The 24927-nt window shown below is 50.5% G+C and overlaps 3 protein-coding genes across 3 annotated transcripts; 1 reads left to right on the top strand and 2 right to left on the bottom strand.

Annotated features, from left to right (window-relative positions):
- Positions 1-8: 8 nt before the first annotated feature.
- Positions 9-416, top strand: LOC144807565 (histone H2B 1.2-like; the record flags this gene model as incomplete). Its single annotated transcript, XM_078673205.1, has 1 exon — positions 9-416. A coding segment is annotated over one exon (357 nt), but the record flags the coding sequence as incomplete, so codon positions are not given.
- A 269-nt stretch (positions 417-685) lies between these two features.
- LOC144807524 (histone H3) lies at positions 686-1771 on the bottom strand. The gene has a single exon (XM_078673159.1). The coding sequence runs from the start codon at positions 1535-1537 to the stop codon at positions 1127-1129; it is 411 nt and encodes a 136-aa protein (XP_078529285.1). The 5' UTR covers positions 1538-1771; the 3' UTR covers positions 686-1126.
- A 674-nt stretch (positions 1772-2445) lies between these two features.
- On the bottom strand, positions 2446-3155 carry LOC144807569 (histone H1.01-like). The gene has a single exon (XM_078673208.1). The coding sequence runs from the start codon at positions 3091-3093 to the stop codon at positions 2446-2448; it is 648 nt and encodes a 215-aa protein (XP_078529334.1). The 5' UTR covers positions 3094-3155.
- Positions 3156-24927: the final 21772 nt, after the last annotated feature.

Here is a 24927-nt window from a genome sequence, read left to right on the forward strand (position 1 = left end):
AGTCCGCGCCGGCACCCAAGAAGGGCTCCAAGAAAGCGCTCTCCAAGCCGCCCAAGAAGGACGGGAAGAAGCGCAAGAGGAGCAGGAAGGAAAGCTATGCCATCTACATTTACAAAGTGATGAAGCAGGTGCACCCGGATACCGGCATTTCCTCCAAGGCCATGGGCATCATGAACTCCTTCGTGAACGACATCTTCGAGCGCATCGCTGCAGAGGCTTCCAAACTGGCTCACTACAACTCGCGGCGCACCATCACCTCCCGGGAGATCCAGACCGCAGTCCGCCTTCTGCTCCCCGGAGAGCTGGCCAAGCACGCCGTGTCGGAGGGCACCAAGGCCGTCACCAAGTACACCAGCGCCAAGTAAGGCTTCCAGGCGCACCCCAACGAACACAACGGCTCTTTTAAGGGCCAACCACTTCCTCCCCTAAGAGCTAACGTGCTTCTATTATGACCGGAGAAATGTGTTTTGGAATATGTGTTTTTTAAGGGTAATGTTAAGTGCAGAAAGGCCCGCTCTCACGGGGCTTGCTGCAGACCGAGGGCCGACAGCAGGCAACCCGTTCCGCCTCTTTAAATTAACATGTCTATATGAATGGGACCAAGTGTCACATGAGCACTGTAACGATGAGGTTCAATAAACCCACTGGGGAATTCACACATCTGCCCCCCCCCCCCCCCCCGGGCTTATGGTTTTCCATGTTGGGGGCGAACAGTGTCTCTGTGAGCGGGTTTAACGTTGTGTTTGTACTTTTAAGACCCTGGGGAACGGCGTTAGTTCACCCCGGGGCAAACGTTCCCGAAATCAGACACACGAACCCGATGTACCGGGGACACAGATGCCCCTTAAGCGGTGGCTTGTGACCAGCGGATCCCTGCACAACCCCCTATAAAAAGGCTTTTTATTATTAGATGGACACATTGAACAGGCGTTTATGCACTGTGAACACAGAGTGCTCTGGTTAACCCAGAGCCGGTATAAGTTGCCCAGTGACCGTGGTACTCACAGCACACCCTCCCTAACCTGTAAAACACATGCCATGACAGATAAGAGAAGCTCGTAGGTGACAGGGTGGTGGCCCTTAAAAGAGCCGTTGTGGTGGTGGTTGTTCGGGTCGGTCCGTCTCCTTAGGCCCTCTCGCCTCGGATGCGACGGGCCAGCTGGATGTCCTTGGGCATGATGGTCACCCTCTTGGCGTGGATGGCGCACAGGTTGGTGTCCTCGAAGAGCCCGACCAGGTAGGCCTCGCTGGCCTCCTGCAGGGCCATGACGGCGGAGCTCTGGAAGCGCAGGTCGGTCTTGAAGTCCTGGGCGATCTCCCTCACCAAGCGCTGGAAGGGCAGCTTGCGGATGAGGAGCTCGGTGGACTTCTGGTAGCGGCGGATCTCGCGGAGAGCCACGGTGCCTGGCCGGTAGCGGTGAGGCTTCTTGACTCCTCCGGTGGCAGGCGCGCTCTTGCGGGCTGCCTTGGTGGCCAGCTGCTTGCGGGGCGCTTTGCCGCCGGTGGACTTGCGGGCTGTCTGCTTGGTGCGGGCCATGGCGGGAGCGGTCTCTCTCAGCGAAGGCAGAGAAGAATGGCGTCTACCAGGGAAAGAGCCCTATTTATGCCCTCACAGACGGAGGGCTGCTCTGGTTGGCTGAGGAGACCGCCCCACGTTCGAAAATAGCCCGCGGTGTGCAACGATTGGATACTGAACTGGAGGCTGCAGCCTAGCTGTCCAATGAGCTGTGGATAAAAGAGACCCCCCCCTTGGATGATGGCGCCGGAGCCCGCGCCTCGGTCAGCCTTTGTCTCCGTCCGTCCATCCACTTGTAGTCACGAGGACGACTCGACCCCGGTCAACCGGGAGAGGAGCCCGAGATGTCATAAGCACACTGCCCTTGGTCACTCTGGAACACGCCCCCGTTACCTGCGCTCGATTGAAAGTTCACAATCGTCTGCTTTATGCAGGCGCTATATCGAGTCTGCCCGGATACAGTGAAAGCACCAACACAAACACGTTTATAATAAACTGAGGTCTTATAACTCCCAGACCCGCTTTTTACCCTCACCCTGGAGCACGCAGTTACCTGCGCTCCAATTAAAGTTCACAATCATCTGCTTTATGCAGACACTATTTAGAGTCTGCCCGGGTACAGTGAAAGCACAGAGACACACACGTTATTGCACATGTATTATAAACGGAGGCCTTATAACTCCCGGACCCCCTTATTTTCTATGTAATAACGATTTCAATCCACGCAGCACCGAAAGAGCCGTTTATATGGCCAAGATCACACGCGGCACTCGCGTGTGGAAAAGTGCGCTATGGATGTATGGTGCGGTTTATTTTTGAGAAGTGGGGCCATTGGGTGGGTGCAAAGGTGGGGAGGAACACGCTCTCTTCTAGATAGGGTGGTGGCCCTTAAAAGAGCCGTTGTGTTTGCAGTGTCTCGGTGCCAGCCCTTACTTCTTCTTGGGCGCTGCCTTTTTGGGCTTCGCTGCTTTGGGCTTGGCTGCCTTGGGTTTGACTACCTTGGCAGGGCTTTTCTTGGCTACTTTGGGCTTCGCCGCCTTGGCTTTCGCTGGGCTCTTGGCAGCCTTCTTGGCAGGGGCAGCCTTGGGCTTCTTGGGGCTCTTGGCTGCTGCTGGCTTCTTGACCTTCTTCGGGCTCTTCTTGACCCCCGCGGGAGCCTTTTTGGGCTTCGCGGCGGCAGGGGCAGCTTTCTTGGCCGCTGGCTTCTTGGTCTTGGCAGCTGTCTTCTTGGCTGCCTTCTTGCCCTCCAGCTGCTTCTTGTTCACTTTGAAGGACCCGGAGGCCCCGGTGCCCTTCAGCTGGGCTAGGGCGCCTTTACTGACCAGGCTCTTCAGGGAGACCTTAACGCGGCCCTTGTTCTTGTCCGCATCGTAGCCGGCGGCGGTCAGCGCCTTCTTCAGAGCCACCAGGGAGACTCCCTTCCTCTCGGCCGAGGCGGTCACACACTTCAAAATCAGGTCGGACACGCTGGGACCGGAAGGCTTCTTGGCCTTGGAGGCCCCCGCTGCTTTCTTCTGCTTCTTCTTGGGGGCGACCTCAGCGGGAGGAGCCGCGGCGGCTGGAGCGGTTTCTGCCATTGCAATACGAGTCTCGGCGCTGTCACAGAACAGAAATGTACCTCCCAACCCGAGCCCCGTGCATATATAGGGAGGAGCCAGCCCCTGATTGGTTCCGAGGAGTGAGGGCTGTGTGCGAGGCGCACTCGGCTCTCTGCTCCGAGCTGACTTTTGTGTTTCCTACTATCGGATTATCTAAGTTTTTAAACACAATCCGTTAAACACACGCTCCCATACACACATGAAAAGAAGCCCAACTTCAACCCCTTCCCGTGCCCTCCCCCGTTTCAGCCGACCCCGTCCTCAGAGGCTTGTAATCCGCCGTGAATCTCTGCCCTCCCCCGATGGCTGACGCCCCCGTGCCTTGAATCCCGGGCCCCGGGCCCCTTTCCCCCGGTCCACCCTCGCGCTCTGAGGCCGGGAGCGGCGGCCCGCGGGCGGGAGGGGCCTCCTGCAGGGAGCGGGCCCTGTGGCGTCACAATGGGGCTCAGGGGGACGCGGGGAGCGCGTTCTGGAACGGGCCGAAGTAACACAGGGCTCCGCCGGCCGAGCGGGGAAGCGAAGACAACAACAGGGGGCCCCGGCCCGGGGGTCAGGGGGGCCCTCGCCGCGCGCCTGCACCCTCGGCTGTGGCACCCACGACTCGGGGGCAGCCGGGGGATTTTTACAAGCAGCGGGGCACGGGCCGGGCTCAAGACTCACGGGCATCACAAGGCGGCTGCGCGCTGGTAGCTTCACATGCAGCCAGAGGGCATTCACTGCCAAGCGCCGAGCTGGAGGAGACGGGGGCACACTAAACATAATAAACACACAGTGACACAATAGAGGCAGGCGGCCGAGTTAGACCTACATTGGCACCCAGCGTGAGAGCAGAAGGTGTGAAGGCACCTGAAATGGTGACCCCAGTACCTGCATGGAGGCACTCTGCTGAGCTGATGTTCACAGCTGGAGTTAGGTTTACATCTCAGGTGACATCTTTGGACGGGAACCGACCTTAACAACGCGGTCAAAACACCGCAGTACATTTCGATCGCTGCATTTACAACGCAAGTCTTTTCCACGACTTGCACGGGAGGGCGCACTAGACTATGGAATAGTGCGATTTACTATTCCAACACCTTCCCTACCTTACTTAGGCTGGAGTTCGAATAGTAAATCATACTATTCCTAAGTCTAGAGCGCCCTCCCGTGCAAGTCGTGGAGAGCGCCTAAAACAGCAATGTAATGTACCGCAATCTAATTGTTACATCATACATCCCACAGTACAGAGTGAGGCCTGTGACTATCAATGTTGTATTGAGCCCGATTGCTGGGGTGGGGACCACTCCTGAATCAAATGGCATGTCAAGAGTGCGACCTGCGCCGACAAATCAGATTCTGCGCCTGGCAGCCTGATTGAGGTCTACTGCTAATTACAGGTTTTCGCCTTATATGTAGGTAGAGGGAAACACAAATAAAACACTTCTCATAGTCCAAGACGTACATGAACACCATTCACAGTTTCAGATCTTAGCCTTCAGGTACCCTGGCCCATCCCTAGCTTCCAGGAACCTGTTTTAGTAATATATCTGATACTATGAGGTTTCCAGAATAAAGGGGACAACGTCAGCCCTTCTTCCCAGAGATATAGAGCTCCGCACAGGAAAATATTTCACGTCTTTCCCTGGGGTGGCGGTGTAAGAATAAAATACTTCACACGGCCCAAAACAGCACAAAATAACCCAGTCACCATATCAGAATAGAGCCTTCAGGGCTCTGGGGCATTTCTAGCCACCAGGGACCTGCTTTAGTGATATTTGTGACATTATGAGGTTTTCAGATTCAAGGGCACTAAGTCACTCTTTCTACCCAGGGATTTGGAGCTCCAGGCAGGGTAAGATTCAAGATTTCCCTCACGAGTGGAGGTGAAGAAATGAAAACACTTCACCTAGCCTAAAAGGTACATACACCCATTTGAAAGATCAGGCCTTGGCCTGCAGAGACATGGGCACATTTCTATCCACCAAACACATGTTTTAGTGATAAATGTGAAATTATGATGTGCTCAGCTGCAAGGGGACAATGGCACTCCGTCTACCCAGAACTACGGAGCTCTGCATAGGGTAAGATTTCAGCCTTGCCGCCTTGGATTTGAGGGAAGTGTTTTACTTCTCCGCCTCCTTCCAAGGGGAAAACCTGCGATCTCCCCCTGTGCATACTTCCATAGCCCTGGGTAGAAGGAGCAACTGTATCCCTTTGAAGATTAACACCTCCAAATGTTACATGTATCCCAAAAAATGGTGCCTGGAGGTTGGAAATAGGCCAAAGGCATTACAGGCCTTTCCCGACACTGCGAAGGGGAGAAATAGACCTTATTGGGCATGTGAAATGTTTTGCTTTAACACCTCCAGCCAGGGGGATACCCTGAATTCTTACCCTGCACTGAGCTCCATAACCCTGGGTTGAAGATGTGACTCCTTCCCCTTGAAGCTTAACACCACCAAATGTCACAGGTATCAGTAACATTGGTGCCTGGAGGCTGGAAGCAGGCCCAAGGCCTTGCAGGCCTTCCCTGATACCGTGAAGGTGTGAAATAGACATTCTTGGGCATGTGGAGTGTTTGGCTTTAACACCTCAAGCCAGGGGGATAACCTGAAATCTTACCCTGCGCTGAGCTCCATAACCCTGGGTAGAAGGTGGGACTTCTTCCCCTTGAAGCTTAACACCACCAAATGTCACAGGTATCAGTAACATTGGTGCCTGGAGGCTGGAAGTAGGCACAAGGCCTTGCAGGCCTTTCCTGATACTGGGAAAGGGTGAAATACACTGTACTGGGCATGTGAGGTGTTTTGCTTAAACACCTCCAGCCAGGGGGATAACCAAAAATCTTACCCTGCGCTGAGCTCCATAACCCTGGGTATAAAGTGTGACTTCATCCCCTTGAAGCTTAACACCACCAAATGTCACAGGTATCAGTAAAATTGGTGCCTGGAGGCTGGAAGTAGGCACAAGGCCTTGCAGGCCTTCCCTGATACTGTGAATGGGTGAAATACACATTGCTGTGTATGGTAATTGTTCTATTTTCACGCCTCCAGCCTGGGGTGAAGCCTGAAATCTTACCCTGCGAGGAGCTCCATAACCCTGGGTAGAAGGTGTGACTTCATCCCCTTGAAGCTTAACAGCACCAAATGTCACAGGTATCAGTACATTGGTGCCTGGGGGCTGGAAGTAGGCCCAAGGCCTTGCAGGCCTTTCCTGATACTGTGAAGGGGTGAAATAGACTTTATTGGGCATGTGAAGTGTTTTGCTTTAACACCTCAAGCCAGGGGGATAACCTGAAATCTTACCCTGCACTGAGCTCCATAACCCTGGGTAGATGGTGTGACTTCTTCCCCTTGAAGCTTAACACCGCCAAATGTCACAGGTATCAGTAACATTGGTGCCTGGAGGCTGGAAGTAGGCACAAGGCCTTGCAGGCCTTTCCTGATACTGGGAAAGGGTGAAATACACTGTACTGGGCATGTGAAGTGTTTTGCTTTAACACCTCCAGCCAGGGGGATACCCTGAATTCTTACCCTGCACTGAGCTCCATAACCCTGGGTAAAAGGTGTGACTTCATCCCCTTGAAGCTTAACACCACCAAATGTCACAGGCATCAGTAACATTGGTGCCTGGAGGCTGGAAGTAGGCCCAAGGCCTTGCAGGCCTTTCCTGATACTGTGAAGGGGTGAAATACAATTTATTGGGCATGTGAAGTGTTTTGCTTTAACACCTCCAGCCAGGGGGATAACCTGAATTCTTACCCTGCGCTGAGCTCCATAACCCTGGGTAGAAAGTGTGACTTCATCCCCTTGAAGCTTAACACCACCACATGTCACAGGTATCAGTAACATTGGTGCCTGGAGGCTGGAAGTAGGCCCAAGGCCTAGCAGGCCTTTCCTGATACTGTGAATGGGTGAAATACACATTGTTGTGTATGGTAATTGTTCTATGTTCACGCCTTAAGCCTGGGGTGAAGCCTGAAATCTTACCCTGCGCGGAGCTCCATAACCCTGGGTAGAAGGTGCGACTTCATCCCCTTGAAGCTTAACACCACCAAATGTCACAGGTATCAGTAACATTGGTGCCTGGAGGCTGGAAGTAGGCACAAGGCCTTGCAGGCCTTTACTGATACTGGGAAAGGGTGAAATACACTGTACTGGGCATGTGAGGTGTTTTGCTTAAACACCTCCAGCCAGGGGGATAACCTAAAATCATACCCTGCGCTGAGCTCCATAACCCTGGGTAGAAGGTGTGACATCTTCCCCTTGAAGCTTAACACCACCAAATGTCACAGGTGTCAGTAACATTGGTGCCTGGGGGCTGCAAGTAGGCCCAAGGCCTTGCAGGCCTTTCCTGATACTGTGAAGGGGTGAAATACAATTTATTGGGCATGTGAAGTGTTTTGCTTTAACACCTCGAGCCAGGGGGAATAACCTGAATTCTTACCCTGCGCTGAGCTCCATAACCCTGGGTAGAAGGTGTGACTTCTTCCCCATGAAGCTTAACACCACCAAATGTCACAGGTGTCAGTAACATTGGTGCCTGGGGGCTGGAAGTAGGCACGAGGCCTTGCAGGCCTTTCCTGATACTGTGAAGGGGTGAAATACAATTTATTGGGCATGTGAAGTGTTTTGCTTTAACACCTCGAGCCAGGGGGAATAACCTGAAATCTTACCCTGCGCTGAGCTCCATAACCCTGGGTAGAAGGTGTGACTTCTTCCCCATGAAGCTTAACACCACCAAATGTCACAGGTGTCAGTAACATTGGTGCCTGGAGAATGGATGTAGGCCCAAGGCCTTACAGGCCTTTCCTGATACTGTGAAGGGTTGAAATAGACTTTATTGGGCATGAGAAGTGTTTTGCTTCAACACATCCAGCTAGGGGTGAAAAGCTGAAATCTTACCCTGCGCTGAGCTCCATAACCCTGTGTAGAAGGTGTGACTTCATCCCCTTGAAGCTGAACACCTCCAAATGTCACAAGTATCACAAACACAGGTGCCTGGACGCTGGAAGTAGGCCCAAGGCCTTGCAGGCCTTTCCTGATACTGTGAAGGGTTGAAATAGACTTTATTGGGCATGAGAAGTGTTTTGCTTCAACACATCCAGCTAGGGGTGAAAAGCTGAAATCTTACCCTGCGCTGAGCTCCATAACCCTGGGTAGAAGGTGTGACTTCTTCCCCTTGAAGCTTAACACCTCCAAATGTCCCAGGTATCAGTAACATTGGTGCCTGGAGGCTGGAAGTAGGCCCAAGGCCTTGCAGGCCTTTCCTGATACTGTGAAGGGGTGAAATAGACTTTATTGGGCATGTGAAGTGTTTTGCTTTAACACCTCAAGCCAGGGGGGATAACCTGAAATCTTACCCTGCGCTGAGCTCCATAACCCTGGGTAGAAGGTGCGACTTCATCCCCTTGAAGCTTAACACCACCACATGTCACAGGTATCAGTAACATTGGTGCCTGGAGGCTGGAAGTAGGCACAAGGCCTTGCAGGCCTTTCCTGATACTGTGAAGGGGTGAAACAGATTTTATTGGGCATGTGAAGTGTTTTAATTTAACACCTCCAGCCAGGGGGATAACCCAAATTCTTACCCTGCGCTGAGCTCCATAACCCTGGGTAGAAGGTGTGACTTCATCCCCTTGAAGCTTAACACCACCACATGTCACAGGTATCAGTAACATTGGTGCCTGGAGGCTGGAAGTAGGCACACTGCCTTGCCTGCCTTTCCTGATACTGTGAAGGGGTGAAATAGACTTTAATGGGCATGCAAAGTGTTTTGCTTTAACACCTCCAGCCAGGGGGATAACCTGAATTCTTACCCTGCGCTGAGCTCCATAACCCTGGGTAGAAGGTGTGACTTCTTCCCCTTGAAGCTTAACACCACCAAATGTCACAGGTATCAGTAACATTGGTGCCTGGAGGCTGGAAGTAGGCACAAGGCCTTGCAGGCCTTTCCTGATACTGTGAAGGCGTGAAATAGACTTTATTGGGCATGTGGAGTGTTTGGCTTTAACACCTCAAGCCAGGGGGATAACCTGAAATCTTACCCTGCGCTGAGCTCCATAACCCTGGGTAAAAGGTGTGACTTCATCCCCTTGAAGCTTAACACCACCACATGTCACAGGTAACAGTAACATTGGTGCCTGGAGGCTGGAAGTAGGCACAAGGCCTTGCAGGCCTTTCCTGATACTGTGAAGGGGTGAAATAGACTTTAATGGGCATGTGAAGTGTTTTGCTTTAACACCTCCAGCCAGGGGGATAACCTGAATTCTTACCCTGCACTGAGCTCCATAACCCTGGGTAGAAGGCGTGACTTCTTCCCCTTGAAGCTTAACACCACCAAATGTCACAGGTATCAGTAACTTTGGTGCCTGGAGGCTGGAAGTAGGCCCAAGGCCTTGCAGGCCTTTCCTGATACTGTGAAGGGGTGAAATAGACTTTATTTGGCATGTGGAGTGTTTTGCTTTAACACCTCAAGCCAGGGCGATAACCTGAAATCTTACCCTGCGCTGAGCTCCATAACCCTGGGTAAAAGGTGTGACTTCATCCCCTTGAAGCTTACACCACCACATGTCACAGGTATCAGTAACATTGGTGCCTGGAGGCTGAAAGTAGGCACAAGGCCTTGCAGGCCTTTCCTGATACTGTGAAGGGGTGAACTAGACTTTATTGGCATGTGAAGTGTTTTGCTTTAACACCTCAAGCCAGGGCGATAACCTGAAATCTTACTCTGCGCTGAGCTCCATAACCCTGGGTAAAAGGTGTGACTTCATCCCCTTGAAGCTTAACACCTCCAAATGTCACAGGTATCAGTATAATTGGTGCCAGGAGGCTGGAAGTAGGCCCAAGGCCTTGCAGGCCTTTCCTGATACTGTGAAGGGGTGAACTAGACTTTATTGGGCATGTGAAGTGTTTTCCTTTAACACCTCCAGCCAGGGGGATGACCTAAATTCTTACCCTGCGCGGAGCTCCATAACCCTGGGTAGAAGGTGCAACTTCATCCCCTTGAAGCTTAACACCTCCAAATGTCACAGGTATCAGTATAATTGGTGCCAGGAGGCTGGAAGTAGGCCCAAGGCCTTGCAGGCCTTTCCTGATACTGTGGAGGGGTGAAATAGACTTTATTGGGCATGAGAAGTGTTTTGCTTTAACACCTCCAGTCAGGGGTGAAGCCTGGAATCTTACCCTGCGCTGAGTTCCATAACCCTGGGTAGAAGGTGCAACTTCATCCCCTTGAAGTTGAACACCTACAAATGTCACAAGTTTCAGTGAAATTGGTGCCTAGAGGCTGGAAGAAGGCACAAGGCCTTTCCTGATACTGTGAAGGGGTGAAATAGACTTTATAGGGCATGTGAAGTGTTTTGCTTTAACACCTCAAGCCAGGGGGATAACCTGAATTCTTACCCTGCGCTGAGCTCCATAACCCTGGGTAGAAGGTGTGACTTCATCCCCTTGAAGCTTAACACCACCACATGTCACAGGTATCAGTAACATTGGTGCCTGGAGGCTGGAAGTAGGCACACGGCCTTGCCTGCCTTTCCTGATACTGTGAAGGGGTGAAATAGACTTTAATGGGCATGCAAAGTGTTTTGCTTTAACACCTCCAGCCAGGGGGATAACCTGAATTCTTACCCTGCGCTGAGCTCCATAACCCTGGGTAGAAGGTTTGACTTCTTCCCCTTGAAGCTTAACACCACCAAATGTCACAGGTATCAGTAACATTGGTGCCTGGAGGCTGGAAGTAGGTACAAGGCCTTGCAGGCCTTTCCTGATACTGTGAAGGTGTGAAATAGACTTTAGTGGGCTTGTGGAGTGTTTGGCTTTAACACCTCAAGCCAGGGGGATAACCTGAAATCTTACCCTGCGCTGAGCTCCATAACCCTGGGTAAAAGGTGTGACTTCATCCCCTTGAAGCTTAACACCACCACATGTCACAGGTAACAGTAACATTGGTGCCTGGAGGCTGGAAGTAGGCACAAGGCCTTGCAGGCCTTTCCTGATACTGTGAAGGGGTGAAATAGACTTTAATGGGCATGTGAAGTGTTTTGCTTTAACACCTCCAGCCAGGGGGATAACCTGAATTCTTACCCTGCACTGAGCTCCATAACCCTGGGTAGAAGGCGTGACTTCTTCCCCTTGAAGCTTAACACCACCAAATGTCACAGGTATCAGTAACTTTGGTGCCTGGAGGCTGGAAGTAGGCCCAAGGCCTTGCAGGCCTTTCCTGATACTGTGAAGGGGTGAAATAGACTTTATTTGGCATGTGGAGTGTTTTGCTTTAACACCTCAAGCCAGGGCGATAACCTGAAATCTTACCCTGCGCTGAGCTCCATAACCCTGGGTAAAAGGTGTGACTTCATCCCCTTGAAGCTTAACACCACCAAATATCACAGGTATCAGTAACATTGGTGCCTGGAGGCTGGAAGTAGGCACAAGGCCTTGCAGGCCTTTCCTGATACTGTGAAGGGGTGAAACAGACTTTATTGGGCATGTGAAGTGTTTTGCTTTAACACCTCCAGCCAGGGGGATAACCCAAATTCTTACCCTGCACTGAGCTCCATAACCCTGGGTAGAAGGTGTGACTTCATCCCATTGAAGCTTAACACCACCACATGTCACAGGTATCAGTAACATTGGTGCCTGGAGGCTGGAAGTAGGCACAAGGCCTTGCAGGCCTTTCATGATACTGTGAAGGGGTGAAACAGACTTTATTGGGCATGTGAAGTGTTTTAATTTTACACCTCCAGCCAGGGGGATAACCCAAATTCTTACCCTGCGCTGAGCTCCATAACCCTGGGTAGAAGATTTGACTTCTTCCCATTGAAGCTTAACACCACCAAATGTCACAGGTATCAGTAACATTGGTGCCTGGAGGCTGGAAGTAGGCACAAGGCCTTGCAGGCCTTTCCTGATACTGGGAAAGGGTTAAATACACTGTACTGGGCATGTGAGGTGTTTTGCTTAAACACCTCCAGCCAGGGGGATAACCTGAAATCTTACCCTGCGCGGAGCTCCATAACCCTGGGTAGAAGGTGCGACTTCATCCCCTTGGAGCTTAACACCACCAAAGGTCACAGGTATCAGTAACATTGGTGCCTGGAGGCTGGAAGTAGGCCCAAGGCCTTGCAGGCCTTTCCTGATACTGTGAAGGGGTGAAATAGAGTTTAATGGGCATGTGAAGTGTTTTGCTTTAACACCTCCAGCCAGGGGGATAACCTGAATTCTTACCCTGCGCTGAGCTCCATAACCCTGGGTATAAAGTGTGACTTCATCCCCTTGAAGCTTAACACTACCAAATGTCACAGGTATCAGTAACATTGGTGCCTGGAGGCTGGAAGTAGGCCCAAGGCCTTGCAGTCCTTTCCTGATACTGTGAATGGGTGAAATACACATTGTTGTGTATGGTAACTGTTCTATTTTCACGCCTTAAGCCTGGGGTGAAGCCTGAAATCTTACCCTGCGCGGAGCTCCATAACCCTGGGTAGAAGGTGCGACTTCATCCCCTTGAAGCTTAACACCACCAAATGTCACAGGTATCAGTAACATTGGTGCCTGGAGGCTGGAAGTAGGCACAAGGCCTTGCAGGCCTTTCCTGATACTGGGAAAGGGTGAAATACACTGTACTGGGCGTGTGAGGTGTTTTGCTTAAACACCTCCAGCCAGGTGGATTACCTAAAATCTTACCCTGCTCTGAGCTCCATAACCCTGGATAGAAAGTGTGACTTCGTCCCCTTGAAGCTTAACACCACCAAATGTCACAGGTATCAGTAAAATTGGTGCCTGGAGGCTGGAAGTAGGCCCAAGGCCTTGCAGGCCTTTCCTGATACCGTGAAGGTGTGAAATAGACTTTCTTGGGCATGTGGAGTGTTTGGCTTTAACACCTCAATCCAGGGGGATAACCTGAAATCTTACCCTGCGCTGAGCTCCATGACCCTGGGTAAAAGGTGTGACTACATCCCCTTGAAGCTTAACACCACCACATGTCACAGGTATCAGTAACATTGGTGCGTGGAGGCTGGAAGTAGGCCCAATGCCTTGCAGGCCTTTCCTGATACTGTGAAGAGGTGAAATAGACTTTATTGGGCATGTGGAGTGTTTGGCTTTAACACCTCAAGCCAGGGGGATAACCTGAAATCTTACCCTGCGCTGAGCTCCATAACCCTGGGTAGAAGGTGTGACTTAATCCCCTTGAAGCTTAACCCCACCACATGTCACAGGTAACAGTAACATTGGTGCCTGGAGGCTGGAAGTAGGCACAAGGCCTTGCAGGCCTTTCCTGATACTGTGAAGGGGTGAAATAGACTTCAATGGGCGTGCAAAGTGTTTTCCTTTAACACCTCCAGCCAGGGGGATAACCTGAAATCTTACCCTGCGCTGAGCTCCATAACCCTGGGTAGAAGATGTGACTTCATCCCCTTGAAGCTGAGCACCTCCAAATGTCACAAGTATCACAAAAACAGGTGCCTGGGGGCTGGAAGGAGGCCCAAGGCCTTGCAGCCCTTTCCTGATACTGTGAAGGGGTGAAATAGACTTTATTGGGCATGTGAAGTGTTTTGCTTTAACAACTCCAGCCAGGGGGATAACCTAAAATCTTACCCTGCGCTGAGCTCCATAACCCTGGGTATAAAGTGTGACTTCATCCCCTTGAAGCTTAAGACCACCAAATGTCACAGGTATCAGTCACATTGGTGCCTGGAGGCTGGAAGTAGGCACAAGGCCTTGCAGGACTATCCTGATACTGGGAAAGCGTGAAATACACTGTACTGGGCATGTGAGGTGTTTTGCTTAAACACCTCCAGCCAGGGGGATAACCTAAAATCTTACCCTGTGCTGAGCTCCATAACCCTAGGTAGAAAGTGTGACTTCATCCCCTTGAAGCTTAACACTACCAAATGTCACAGGTATCAGTAACATTGGTGCCTGGAAGTAGGCCCAAGGCCTTGCAGGCCTTTCCTGATACTGTGAATGGGTGAAATACACATTGTTGTGTATGGTAACTGTTCTATTTTCACGCCTTAAGCCTGGGGTGAAGCCTGAAATCTTACCCTGCGCGGAGCTCCATAACCCTGGGTAGAAGGTGCGACTTCATCCCCTTGAAGCTTAACACCACCAAATGTCACAGGTATCAGTAACATTGGTGCCTGGAGGCTGGAAGTAGGCACAAGGCCTTGCAGGCCTTTACTGATACTGGGAAAGGGTGAAATACACTGTACTGGGCATGTGAGGTGTTTTGCTTAAACACCTCCAGCCAGGGGGATAACCTGAATTCTTACCCTGCACTGAGCTCCATAACCCTGGGTAGAAGGTGTGACTTCTTCCCCTTGAAGCTTAACACCACCACATGTCACAGGTATCAGTAACATTGGTGCCTGGGGGCTGGAAGTAGGCCCAAGGCCTTGCAGGCCTTTCCTGATACTGTGAAAGGGGTGAAATAGACTTTATTGGGCATGTGAAGTGTTTTGCTTTAGCAACTCAAGCCCGGGCGATAACCTGAAATCTTACCCTGCGCTGAGCTCCATAACCCTGGGTAGAAGGTGTGACTTCTTCCCCTTGAAGCTTAACACCACCAAATGTCACAGGTATCAGTAACATTGGTGCCTGGGGGCTGGAAGTTGGCCCAAGGCCTTGCAGGCCTTTCCTGATACTGTGAAGGACTGAAATACAACGTATTGGGCATGTGAAGTGTTTTGCTTTAACACCTCCAGCCAGAGGGATGACCTGAAATCGTACCCTGCACTGAGCTCCATAACCCTGGGTAGAAGGTGTGACTTCTTCCCCTTGAAGCTTAACACCACCAAATGTCACAGGTATCAGTAACATTGGTGCCTGGAGGCTGGAAGTAGGCACAAGGCCTTGCAGGCCTTTCCTGATACTGGGAAAGGGTGAAATACACTGTACTGGGCATGTGAGGTGTTTTGCTTAAACACCTCCAGCCAGGGGGATAACCAAAAAATCTTACCCTGCGCTGAGCTCCATAACCCTGGGTATAAAGTGTGACTTCATCCCCTTGAAGCTTAACACCACCAAATGTCACAGGTATCAGTAAAATTGGTGCCTGGAGGCTGGAAGTAGGCCCACGGCCTTGCAGGCCTTTCCTGATACAGTAAAGGGGTGAAATAGACTTTATTGGGCATGTGGAGTGTTTTGCTTTAACACCTCCAGCCAGGGGGATAACCTGAAATCTTAGCCTGCGCAGAGCTCCATAACCCTGGGTAGAAGGTGCGACTTCATCCCCTTGAAGCTTTACACCACCAAATGTCACAGGCATCAGTAACATTGGTGCCTGGGGGCTGGAAGTAGGCACAAGGCCTTGCAGGCCTTTCCTGATACTGTTAAGGGGTGAAATAGAGTTTAATGGGCATGTGAAGTGTTTTGCTTTAACACCTCCAGCCAGGGGGATAACCTGAATTCTTACCCTGCGCTGAGCTCCATGACCCTGGGTAGAAAGTGTGACTTCATCCCCTTGAAGCTTAACACCACCAAATGTCACAGGTATCAGTTACATTGGTGCCTGGAGGCTGGAAGTATGCCCAAGGCCTTGCAGGCCTTTCCTAATACTGTGAAGGGGTGAAATAGACTTTATTGGGCATGTGAAGTGTTTTGCTTTAACACCTCAAGCCAGGGGGATAACCTGAAATCTTACCCTGCGCTGAGCTCCATAACCCTGGGTAAAAGGTGTGACGTCATCCCCTTGAAGCTTAACAACACCAAATGTCACAGGTATCAGTAAAATTGGTGCCTGGAGGCTGGATGTAGGCCCAAGGCCTTGCAGGCCTTTCCTGATACTGTGAATGGGTGAAATACACATTGCTGTGTATGGTAATTGTTCTATTTTCACGCCTCCAGCCTGGGGTGAAGCCTGAAATCTTACCCTGCGAGGAGCTCCATAACCCTGGGTAGAAGGTGTGACTTCATCCCCTTGAAGCTTAACACCACCAAATGTCACAGGTATCAGTACATTGGTGCCTGGGGGCTGGAAGTAGGCCCAAGGCCTTGCAGGCCTTTCCTGATACTGTGAAGGGGTGAAATAGACTTTATTGGGCATGTGAAGTGTTTTGCTTTAACACCTCAAGCCAGGGCGATAACCTGAAATCTTACCCTGCGCTGAGCTCCATAACCCTGGGTAGAAGGTGTGACTTCACCCCCTTGAAGTTGAACAACACCAAATGTCACAGGTATCAGTATAATTGGTGCCTGGAGGCTGGAAGTAGGCCCAAGGCATTGCAGGTCCTTCCTGATACTGTGATGGGGTGAAATAGACTTTATTGGGCATGTGAAGTATTTTTCTTTAACACCTCCAGCCAGGGGGATAACCCGAATTCTTACCCTGCACTGAGCTCCATAACCCTGGGTAGAAGGTGTGACTTCATCCCCTTGAAGCTTAACACCACCAAATGTCACAGGTATCAGTATCATTGGTGCCTGGAGGCTGGAAGTAGGCACAAGACCTTGCAGGCCTTTCCTGATACTGTGAAGGGGTGAAATAGACTTTACTTGGCATGTGTAGTGTTTTGCTTCATCACTTCCAGCTAAGGGTGAAAAGCTGATATCTTACCCTGCGCTGAGCTCCATAACCCTGGGTAGAAGGTGTGACTTCATCCCCTTGAAGTTGAACAACACCAAATGTCACAGGTATCAGTACAATTGGTGCCTGGAGAATAGATGTAGGCCCAAGGCCTTGCAGGCCTTTCCTGATACTGTGAAGGGGTGAAATAGACTTTACTTGGCATGTGTAGTGTTTTGCTTTAACACCTCGAGCAAGGGGGATAACCTGAAATCTTACCCTGCACTGAGCTCCTTAACCCCGGGTAAAAGGTGTGCCTTCATCCCCTTGAAGCTCAACACCACCAAATGTCACAGGTATCAGTAAAATTTGTGCCTGGAGGCTGGAAGTAGGCCCAAGGCCTTGCAGGCCTTTCCTGATACTGTGAAAGGGGTGAAATAGACTTTATTTGGCATGTGAAGTGTTTGGCTTTAACACCTCAGGCCAGGGGGATAAACTGAAATCTTACCCTGCACTGAGCTCCATAACCCTGGGTAGAAGGTGTGACTTCATCCCCTTTGAAGCTGAGCACCTCCAAATGTCACAAGTATCACAAAAACAGGTGCCTGGGGGCTGGAAGTAGGCCCAAGGCCTTGCAGGCCTTTCCTGATACTGTGAAGGGGTGAAATAGACTTTATTGGGCATGTGAAGTGTTTTGCTTTAACACCTCAAGCCAGGGGGATAACCTGAATTCTTACCCTGCGCTGAGCTCCATAACCCTGGGTAGAAGGTGTGACTTCATCCCCTTGAAGCTTAACACCACCACATGTCACAGGTATCAGTAACATTGGTGCCTGGAGGCTGGAAGTAGGCACACGGCATTGCAGGCCTTTCCTGATACTGTGAAGGGATGAAATAGACTTTAATGGGCATGCAAAGTGTTTTGCTTTAACACCTCCAGCCAGGGGGATAACCTGAATTCTTACCCTGCGCTGAGCTCCATAACCCTGGGTAGAAGGTGTGACTTCTTCCCCTTGAAGCTTAACACCACCAAATGTCACAGGTATCAGTAACATTGGTGCCTGGAGGCTGGAAGTAGGCACACGGCCTTGCAGGCCTTTCCTGATACTGTGAAGGCGTGAAATAGACTTTATTGGGCATGTGGAGTGTTTGGCTTTAACACCTCAAGCCAGGGGGATAACCTGAAATCTTACCCTGCGCTGAGCTCCATAACCCTGGGTAAAAGGTGTGACTTCATCCCCTTGAAGCTTAACACCACCACATGTCACAGGTAACAGTAACATTGGTGCCTGGAGGCTGGAAGTAGGCACAAGGCCTTGCAGGCCTTTCCTGATACTGTGAAGGGGTGAAAAAGACTTTAATGGGCATGTGAAGTGTTTTGCTTTAACACCTCCAGCCAGGGGGATAACCTGAATTCTTACCCTGCACTGAGCTCCATAACCCTGGGTAGAAGGTGTGACTTCATACCCTTGAAGCTTAACACCTCCAAATGTCACCGGTATCAGTACAATTGGTGCCTGGAGGCTGTAAGTAGGCCCAAGGCCTTGCAGGCCTTTCCTGATACTGAGAAAGGGGTGAAATAGACTTTATTGGGCATGTGAAGTGTTTTGCTTTAACACCTCAAGCCAGGGCGCATACCTGAATTCTTACCCTGCGCTGAGCTCCATAACCCTGGGTAAAAGGTGTGACTTCATCCCCTTGAAGCGTAACACCACCACATGTCACAGGTATCAGTAACATTGGTGCCTGGAGGCTGGAAGTAGGCACAAGGACTTGCAGGCCTTTCCTGATACTGTGAAGGGGTGAAATAGACTTTATTGGGCATGTGAAGTGTTTTGCTTTAACACCTCCAGCCAGGGTGATAACCTGAAATCTTACCCTGCGCTGACCTCAATAACCCTGGGTAGAAGGTACAACTTCGTCCCCTTGAACTTTAACACCGCCAAATGTCACAAGTTTCATTAAAACTGCTGCCTGGAGGCTGGAGGTAGGCCAGAGGCCTTGCGGACCTTTCCCTGTAACTGTAAAGGAGGGAAATACACTTTGTTGTGTATGTGATGTTTTGAGTTTTCACACATCTAGGCAGGGGTGATACCTGAAATCTTACCTCGTGCGGAGCTCCATAACCCTGGGTAGAAGGTGTGACTTCATCCCCTTGAAGCTGAACACCTCCAAATGTCACAAGTATCACAAAAACAGGTGCCTGGGGTCTGGAAGTAGGCCCAAGGCCTTGCAGGCCTTTCCTGATACTGTGAATGGGTGAAATAGACTTTATTGGGCATGTGAAGTGTTTTGCTTTAACACCTCCAGCCAGGGGGATAACCCGAATTCTTACCCTGCACTGAGCTCCATAACCCTGGGTAGAAGGTGTGACTTCATCCCCTTGAAGCTTAACACCACCACATGTCACAGGTATCAGTAACATTGGTGCCTGGAGGCTGGAAGTAGGCACAAGGCCTTGCAGGCCTTTCCTGATACTGTGAAGGGGTGAAACAGACTTTATTGGGCATGTGAAGTGTTTTAATTTAACACCTCCAGCCAGGGGGATAACCCAAATTCTTACCCTGCGCTGAGCTCCATAACCCTGGGTAGAAGATGTGACTTCTTCCCCTTGAAGCTTAACACCACCAAATGTCACAGGTATCAGTAACATTGGTGCCTGGAGGCTGGAAGTAGGCACAAGGCCTTGCAGGCCTTCCCTGATACTGTGGAGGGGTGAAATAGACTTTATTTGGCATGTGAAGTGTTTTCCTTTAACACCTCCAGCCAGGGGGATGACCTAAATTCTTACCCTGCGCGGAGCTCCATAACCCTGGGTAGAAGGTGTGACTTCATCCCCTTGAAGCTTAACACCACCACATGTCACAGGTATCAGTAACATTGGTGCCTGGAGGCTGGAAGTAGGCCCAAGGCCTTGCAGGCCTTTCCTGATACTGTGAAGGGGTGAAACAGACTTTATTGGGCATGTGAAGTGTTTTAATTTAACACCTCCAGCCAGGGGGATAACCCAAATTCTTACCCTGCGCTGAGCTCCATAACCCTGGGTAGAAGATATGACTTCTTCCCCTTGAAGCTTAACACCTCCAAATGTCACAGGTATCGGTATAATTGGTGGCAGGAGGCTGGAAGTAGGCACACGGCCTTGCAGGCCTTTCCTGATACTGTGAAGGGGTGAAATAGACTTTAATGGGCATGCAAAGTGTTTTGCTTTAACACCTCCAGCCAGGGGGATGACCTGAATTCTTACCCTGCGCTGAGCTCCATAACCCTGGGTAGAAGGTGTGACTTCCTCCCCTTGAAGCTTAACACCACCAAATGTCACAGGTATCAGTAACATTGGTGCCTGGAGGCTGGAAGTAGGCACAAGGCCTTGCAGGCCTTCCCTGATACTGTGGAGGGGTGAAATAGACTTTATTTGGCATGTGAAGTGTTTTCCTTTAACACCTCCAGCCAGGGGGATGACCTAAATTCTTACCCTGCGCGGAGCTCCATAACCCTGGGTAGAAGGTGTGACTTCATCCCCTTGAAGCTTAACACCACCACATGTCACAGGTATCAGTAACATTGGTGCCTGGAGGCTGGAAGTAGGTACAAGGCCTTGCAGGCCTTTCCTGATACTGTGAAGGTGTGAAATAGACTTTAGTGGGCTTGTGGAGTGTTTGGCTTTAACACCTCAAGCCAGGGGGATAACCTGAATTCTTACCCTGCGCTGAGCTCCATAACCCTGGGTAGAAGGTGTGACTTCATCCCCTTGAAGCTTAACACCACCACATGTCACAGGTATCAGTAACATTGGTGCCTGGAGGCTGGAAGTAGGCACACGGCCTTGCAGGCCTTTCCTGATACTGTGAAGGGGTGAAATAGACTTTAATGGGCATGCAAAGTGTTTTGCTTTAACACCTCCAGCCAGGGGGATGACCTGAATTCTTACCCTGCGCTGAGCTCCATAACCCTGGGTAGAAGGTGTGACTTCCTCCCCTTGAAGCTTAACACCACCAAATGTCACAGGTATCAGTAACATTGGTGCCTGGAGGCTGGAAGTAGGTACAAGGCCTTGCAGGCCTTTCCTGATACTGTGAAGGTGTGAAATAGACTTTAGTGGGCTTGTGGAGTGTTTGGCTTTAACACCTCAAGCCAGGGGGATAACCTGAAATCTTACCCTGCGCTGAGCTCCATAACCCTGGGTAAAAGGTGTGACTTCATCCCCTTGAAGCTTAACACCACCACATGTCACAGGTAACAGTAACATTGGTGCCTGGAGGCTGGAAGTAGGCACAAGGCCTTGCAGGCCTTTCCTGATACTGTGAAGGGGTGAAATAGACTTTAATGGGCATGTGAAGTGTTTTGCTTTAACACCTCCAGCCAGGGGGATAACCTGAATTCTTACCCTGCACTGAGCTCCATAACCCTGGGTAGAAGGCGTGACTTCTTCCCCTTGAAGCTTAACACCACCAAATGTCACAGGTATCAGTAACTTTGGTGCCTGGAGGCTGGAAGTAGGCCCAAGGCCTTGCAGGCCTTTCCTGATACTGTGAAGGGGTGAAATAGACTTTATTTGGCATGTGGAGTGTTTTGCTTTAACACCTCAAGCCAGGGCGATAACCTGAAATCTTACCCTGCGCTGAGTTCCAGAACCCTGGGTAGAAGGTGCAACTTCATCCCCTTGAAGTTGAACACCTACAAATGTCACAAGTGTCAGTGAAATTGGTGCCTAGAGGCTGGAAGAAGGCACAAGGCCTTTCCTGATACTGTGAAGGGGTGAAATAGACTTTATAGGGCATGTGAAGTGTTTTGCTTTAACACCTCAAGCCAGGGGGATAACCTGAATTCTTACCCTGCGCTGAGCTCCATAACCCTGGGTAGAAGGTGTGACTTCATCCCCTTGAAGCTTAACACCACCACATGTCACAGGTATCAGTAACATTGGTGCCTGGAGGCTGGAAGTAGGCACACGGCCTTGCAGGCCTTTCCTGATACTGTGAAGGGGTGAAATAGACTTTAATGGGCATGCAAAGTGTTTTGCTTTAACACCTCCATCCAGGGGGATAACCTGAATTCTTACCCTGCGCTGAGCTCCATAACCCTGGGTAGAAGGTGTGACTTCCTCCCCTTGAAGCTTAACACCACCAAATGTCACAGGTATCAGTAACATTGGTGCCTGGAGGCTGGAAGTAGGTACAAGGCCTTGCAGGCCTTTCCTGATACTGTGATGGCGTGAAATAGACTTTATTGGGCATGTGGAGTGTTTGGCTTTAACACCTCAAGCCAGGGGGATAACCTGAAATCTTACCCTGCGCTGAGCTCCATAACCCTGGGTAAAAGGTGTGACTTTATCCCCTTGAAGCTTAACACCACCACATGTCACAGGTAACAGTAACATTGGTGCCTGGAGGCTGGAAGTAGGCACAAGGCCTTGCAGGCCTTTCCTGATACTGTGAAGGGGTGAAATAGACTTTAATGGGCATGTGAAGTGTTTTGCTTTAACACCTCCAGCCAGGGGGATAACCTGAATTCTTACCCTGCACTGAGCTCCATAACCCTGGGTAGAAGGCGTGACTTCTTCCCCTTGAAGCTTAACACCACCAAATGTCACAGGTATCAGTAACTTTGGTGCCTGGAGGCTGGAAGTAGGCCCAAGGCCTTGCAGGCCTTTCCTGATACTGTGAAGGGGTGAAATAGACTTTATTTGGCATGTGGAGTGTTTTGCTTTAACACCTCAAGCCAGGGCGATAACCTGAAATCTTACCCTGCGCTGAGCTCCATAACCCTGGGTAAGAGGTGTGACTTCATCCCCTTGAAGCTTAACACCACCATATGTCACAGGTATCAGTAACATTGGTGCCTGGAGGCTGGAAGTAGGCACAAGGCCTTGCAGGCCTTCCCTGATACTGTGGAGGGGTGAAATAGACTTTATTTGGCATGTGAAGTGTTTTCCTTTAACACCTCCAGCCAGGGGGATGACCTAAATTCTTACCCTGCGCGGAGCTCCATAACCCTGGGTAGAAGGTGCGACTTCATCCCCTTGAAGCTTAACACCTCCAAATGTCACAGGTATCAGTATAATTGGTGCCAGGAGGCTGGAAGTAGGCCCAAGGCCTTGCAGGCCTTTCCTGATACTGTGGAGGGGTGAAATAGACTTTATTGGGCATGAGAAGTGTTTTGCTTTAACACCTCCAGTCAGGGGTGAAGCCTGGAATCTTACCCTGCGCTGAGTTCCATAACCCTGGGTAGAAGGTGCAACTTCATCCCCTTGAAGTTGAACACCTACAAATGTCACAAGTGTCAGTGAAATTGGTGCCAAGAGGCTGGAAGTAGGCACAAGGCCTTTCCTGATACTGTGAAGGGGTGGAATAGACTTTATTGGGCATGTGAAGTGTTTTGCTTTAACACCTCAAGCCAGGGTGAGAACCTGAAATCTTACCCTGCGCTGAGCTCCATAACCCTGGGTAAAAGGTGTGACTTCTTCCCCTTGAAGCTTAACACCACCAAATGTCACAGGTATCAGTAACATTGGTGCCTGGAGGCTGGAAGTAGGCACAAGGCCTTTCCTGATCCTGTGAAGGGGTGAAATAGACTTTATTGGGCATGTGAAGTGTTTTGCTTTAACACCTCAAGCCAGGGCGATAACCTGAATTCTTACCCTGCGCTGAGCTTCATAACCCTGGGTAGAAGATGTGACTTCTTCCCCTTGAAGCTTAACACCACCAAATGTCACAGGTATCAGTAACATTGGTGCCTGGAGGCTGGAAGTAGGCACAGAGCCTTTCCTGATACTGTGAAGGGGTGAAAAAGACTTTAATGGGCATGTGAAGTGTTTTGCTTTAACACCTCCAGCCAGGGGGATAACCTGAATTCTTACCCTGCACTGAGCTCCATAACCCTGGGTAGAAGGTGTGACTTCATACCCTTGAAGCCTAACACCTCCAAATGTCACCGGTATCAGTAACATTGGTGCCTGGAGGCTGGAAGTAGGCACAAGGCCTTGCAGGCCTTTCCTGATACTGTGAAGGGGTGAAATAGACTTTATTGGTCATGTGAAGTGTTTTGCTTTAACACCTCCAGCCAGGGTGATAACCTGAAATCTTACCCTGCGCTGAGCTCCATAACCCTGGGTAAAAGGTACAACTTCGTCCCCTTGAAGCGTAACACCACCACATGTCACAGGTATCAGTAACATTGGTGCCTGGAGGCTGGAAGCAGGCACAAGGCCTTGCAGGCCTTTCCTGATACTGTGAAGGGGTGAAATAGACTTTAATGGGCATGTGAAGTGTTTTGCTTTAACACCTCCAGCCAGGGGGGATAACCTGAAATCTTACCCTGCGCTGAGCTCCATAACCCTGGGTAGAAGATGTGACATCTTCCCCTTGAAGCTTAACACCACCACATGTCACAGGTATCAGTAACATCGGTGCCTGGAGGCTGGAAGTAGGCCCAATGCCTTGCAGGCCTTTCCTGATACTGTGAAGAGGTGAAATAGACTTTATTGGGCATGTGGAGTGTTTTGCTTTAACACCTCCAGCCAGGGGGATAACCTGAATTCTTACCCTGCGCTGAGCTCCATAACCCTGGGTAGAAGGTGTGACTTCTTCCCCTTGAAGCTTAACACCACCACATGTCACAGGTATCAGTAACATTGGTGCCTGGAGGCTGGAAGTAGGCCCAAGGCCTTGCAGGCCTTTCCTGATACTGTGAATGGGTGAAATACACATTGCTGTGTATGGTAATTGTTCTAATTTCACGCCTCCAGCCTGGGGTGAAGCCTGAAATCTTACCCTGCGAGGAGCTCCATAACCCTGGGTAGAAGGTGTGACTTCATCCCCTTGAAGCTTAACACCACCAAATGTCACAGGTATCAGTACATTGGTGCCTGGTGGCTGGAAGAAGGCCCAAGGCCTTGCAGGCCTTTCCTGATACTGTGAAGGGGTGAAATAGACTTTATTGGGCATGTGAAGTGTTTTGCTTTAACACCTCAAGCCAGGGGGATAACCTGAAATCTTACCCTGCGCTGAGCTCCATAACCCTGGGTAAAAGGTGTGACTTCATCCCCTTGAAGCTTAACACCACCACATGTCACAGGTGTCAGTAACATTGGTACCTGGAGGCTGGAAGTAGGCCCAAGGCCTTTCAGTCCTTTCCTGATACTGTGAAAGGGGTGAAATAGACTTTATTGGGCATGTGAAGTGTTTTGCTTTAACACCTCAAGCCAGGGCGATAACCTGAAATCTTACCCTGCGCTGAGCTCCATAACCCTGGGTAGAAGGTGTGACTTCATCCCCTTGAAGCTTAACACCTCCAAATGTCACAGGTATCAGTAACATTGGTGCCTGAAGG

Source organism: Lissotriton helveticus, unplaced genomic scaffold, assembly GCF_964261635.1.
Source record: "Lissotriton helveticus unplaced genomic scaffold, aLisHel1.1 SCAFFOLD_559, whole genome shotgun sequence".
Taxonomy (NCBI): Eukaryota; Metazoa; Chordata; class Amphibia; order Caudata; family Salamandridae; genus Lissotriton; species Lissotriton helveticus.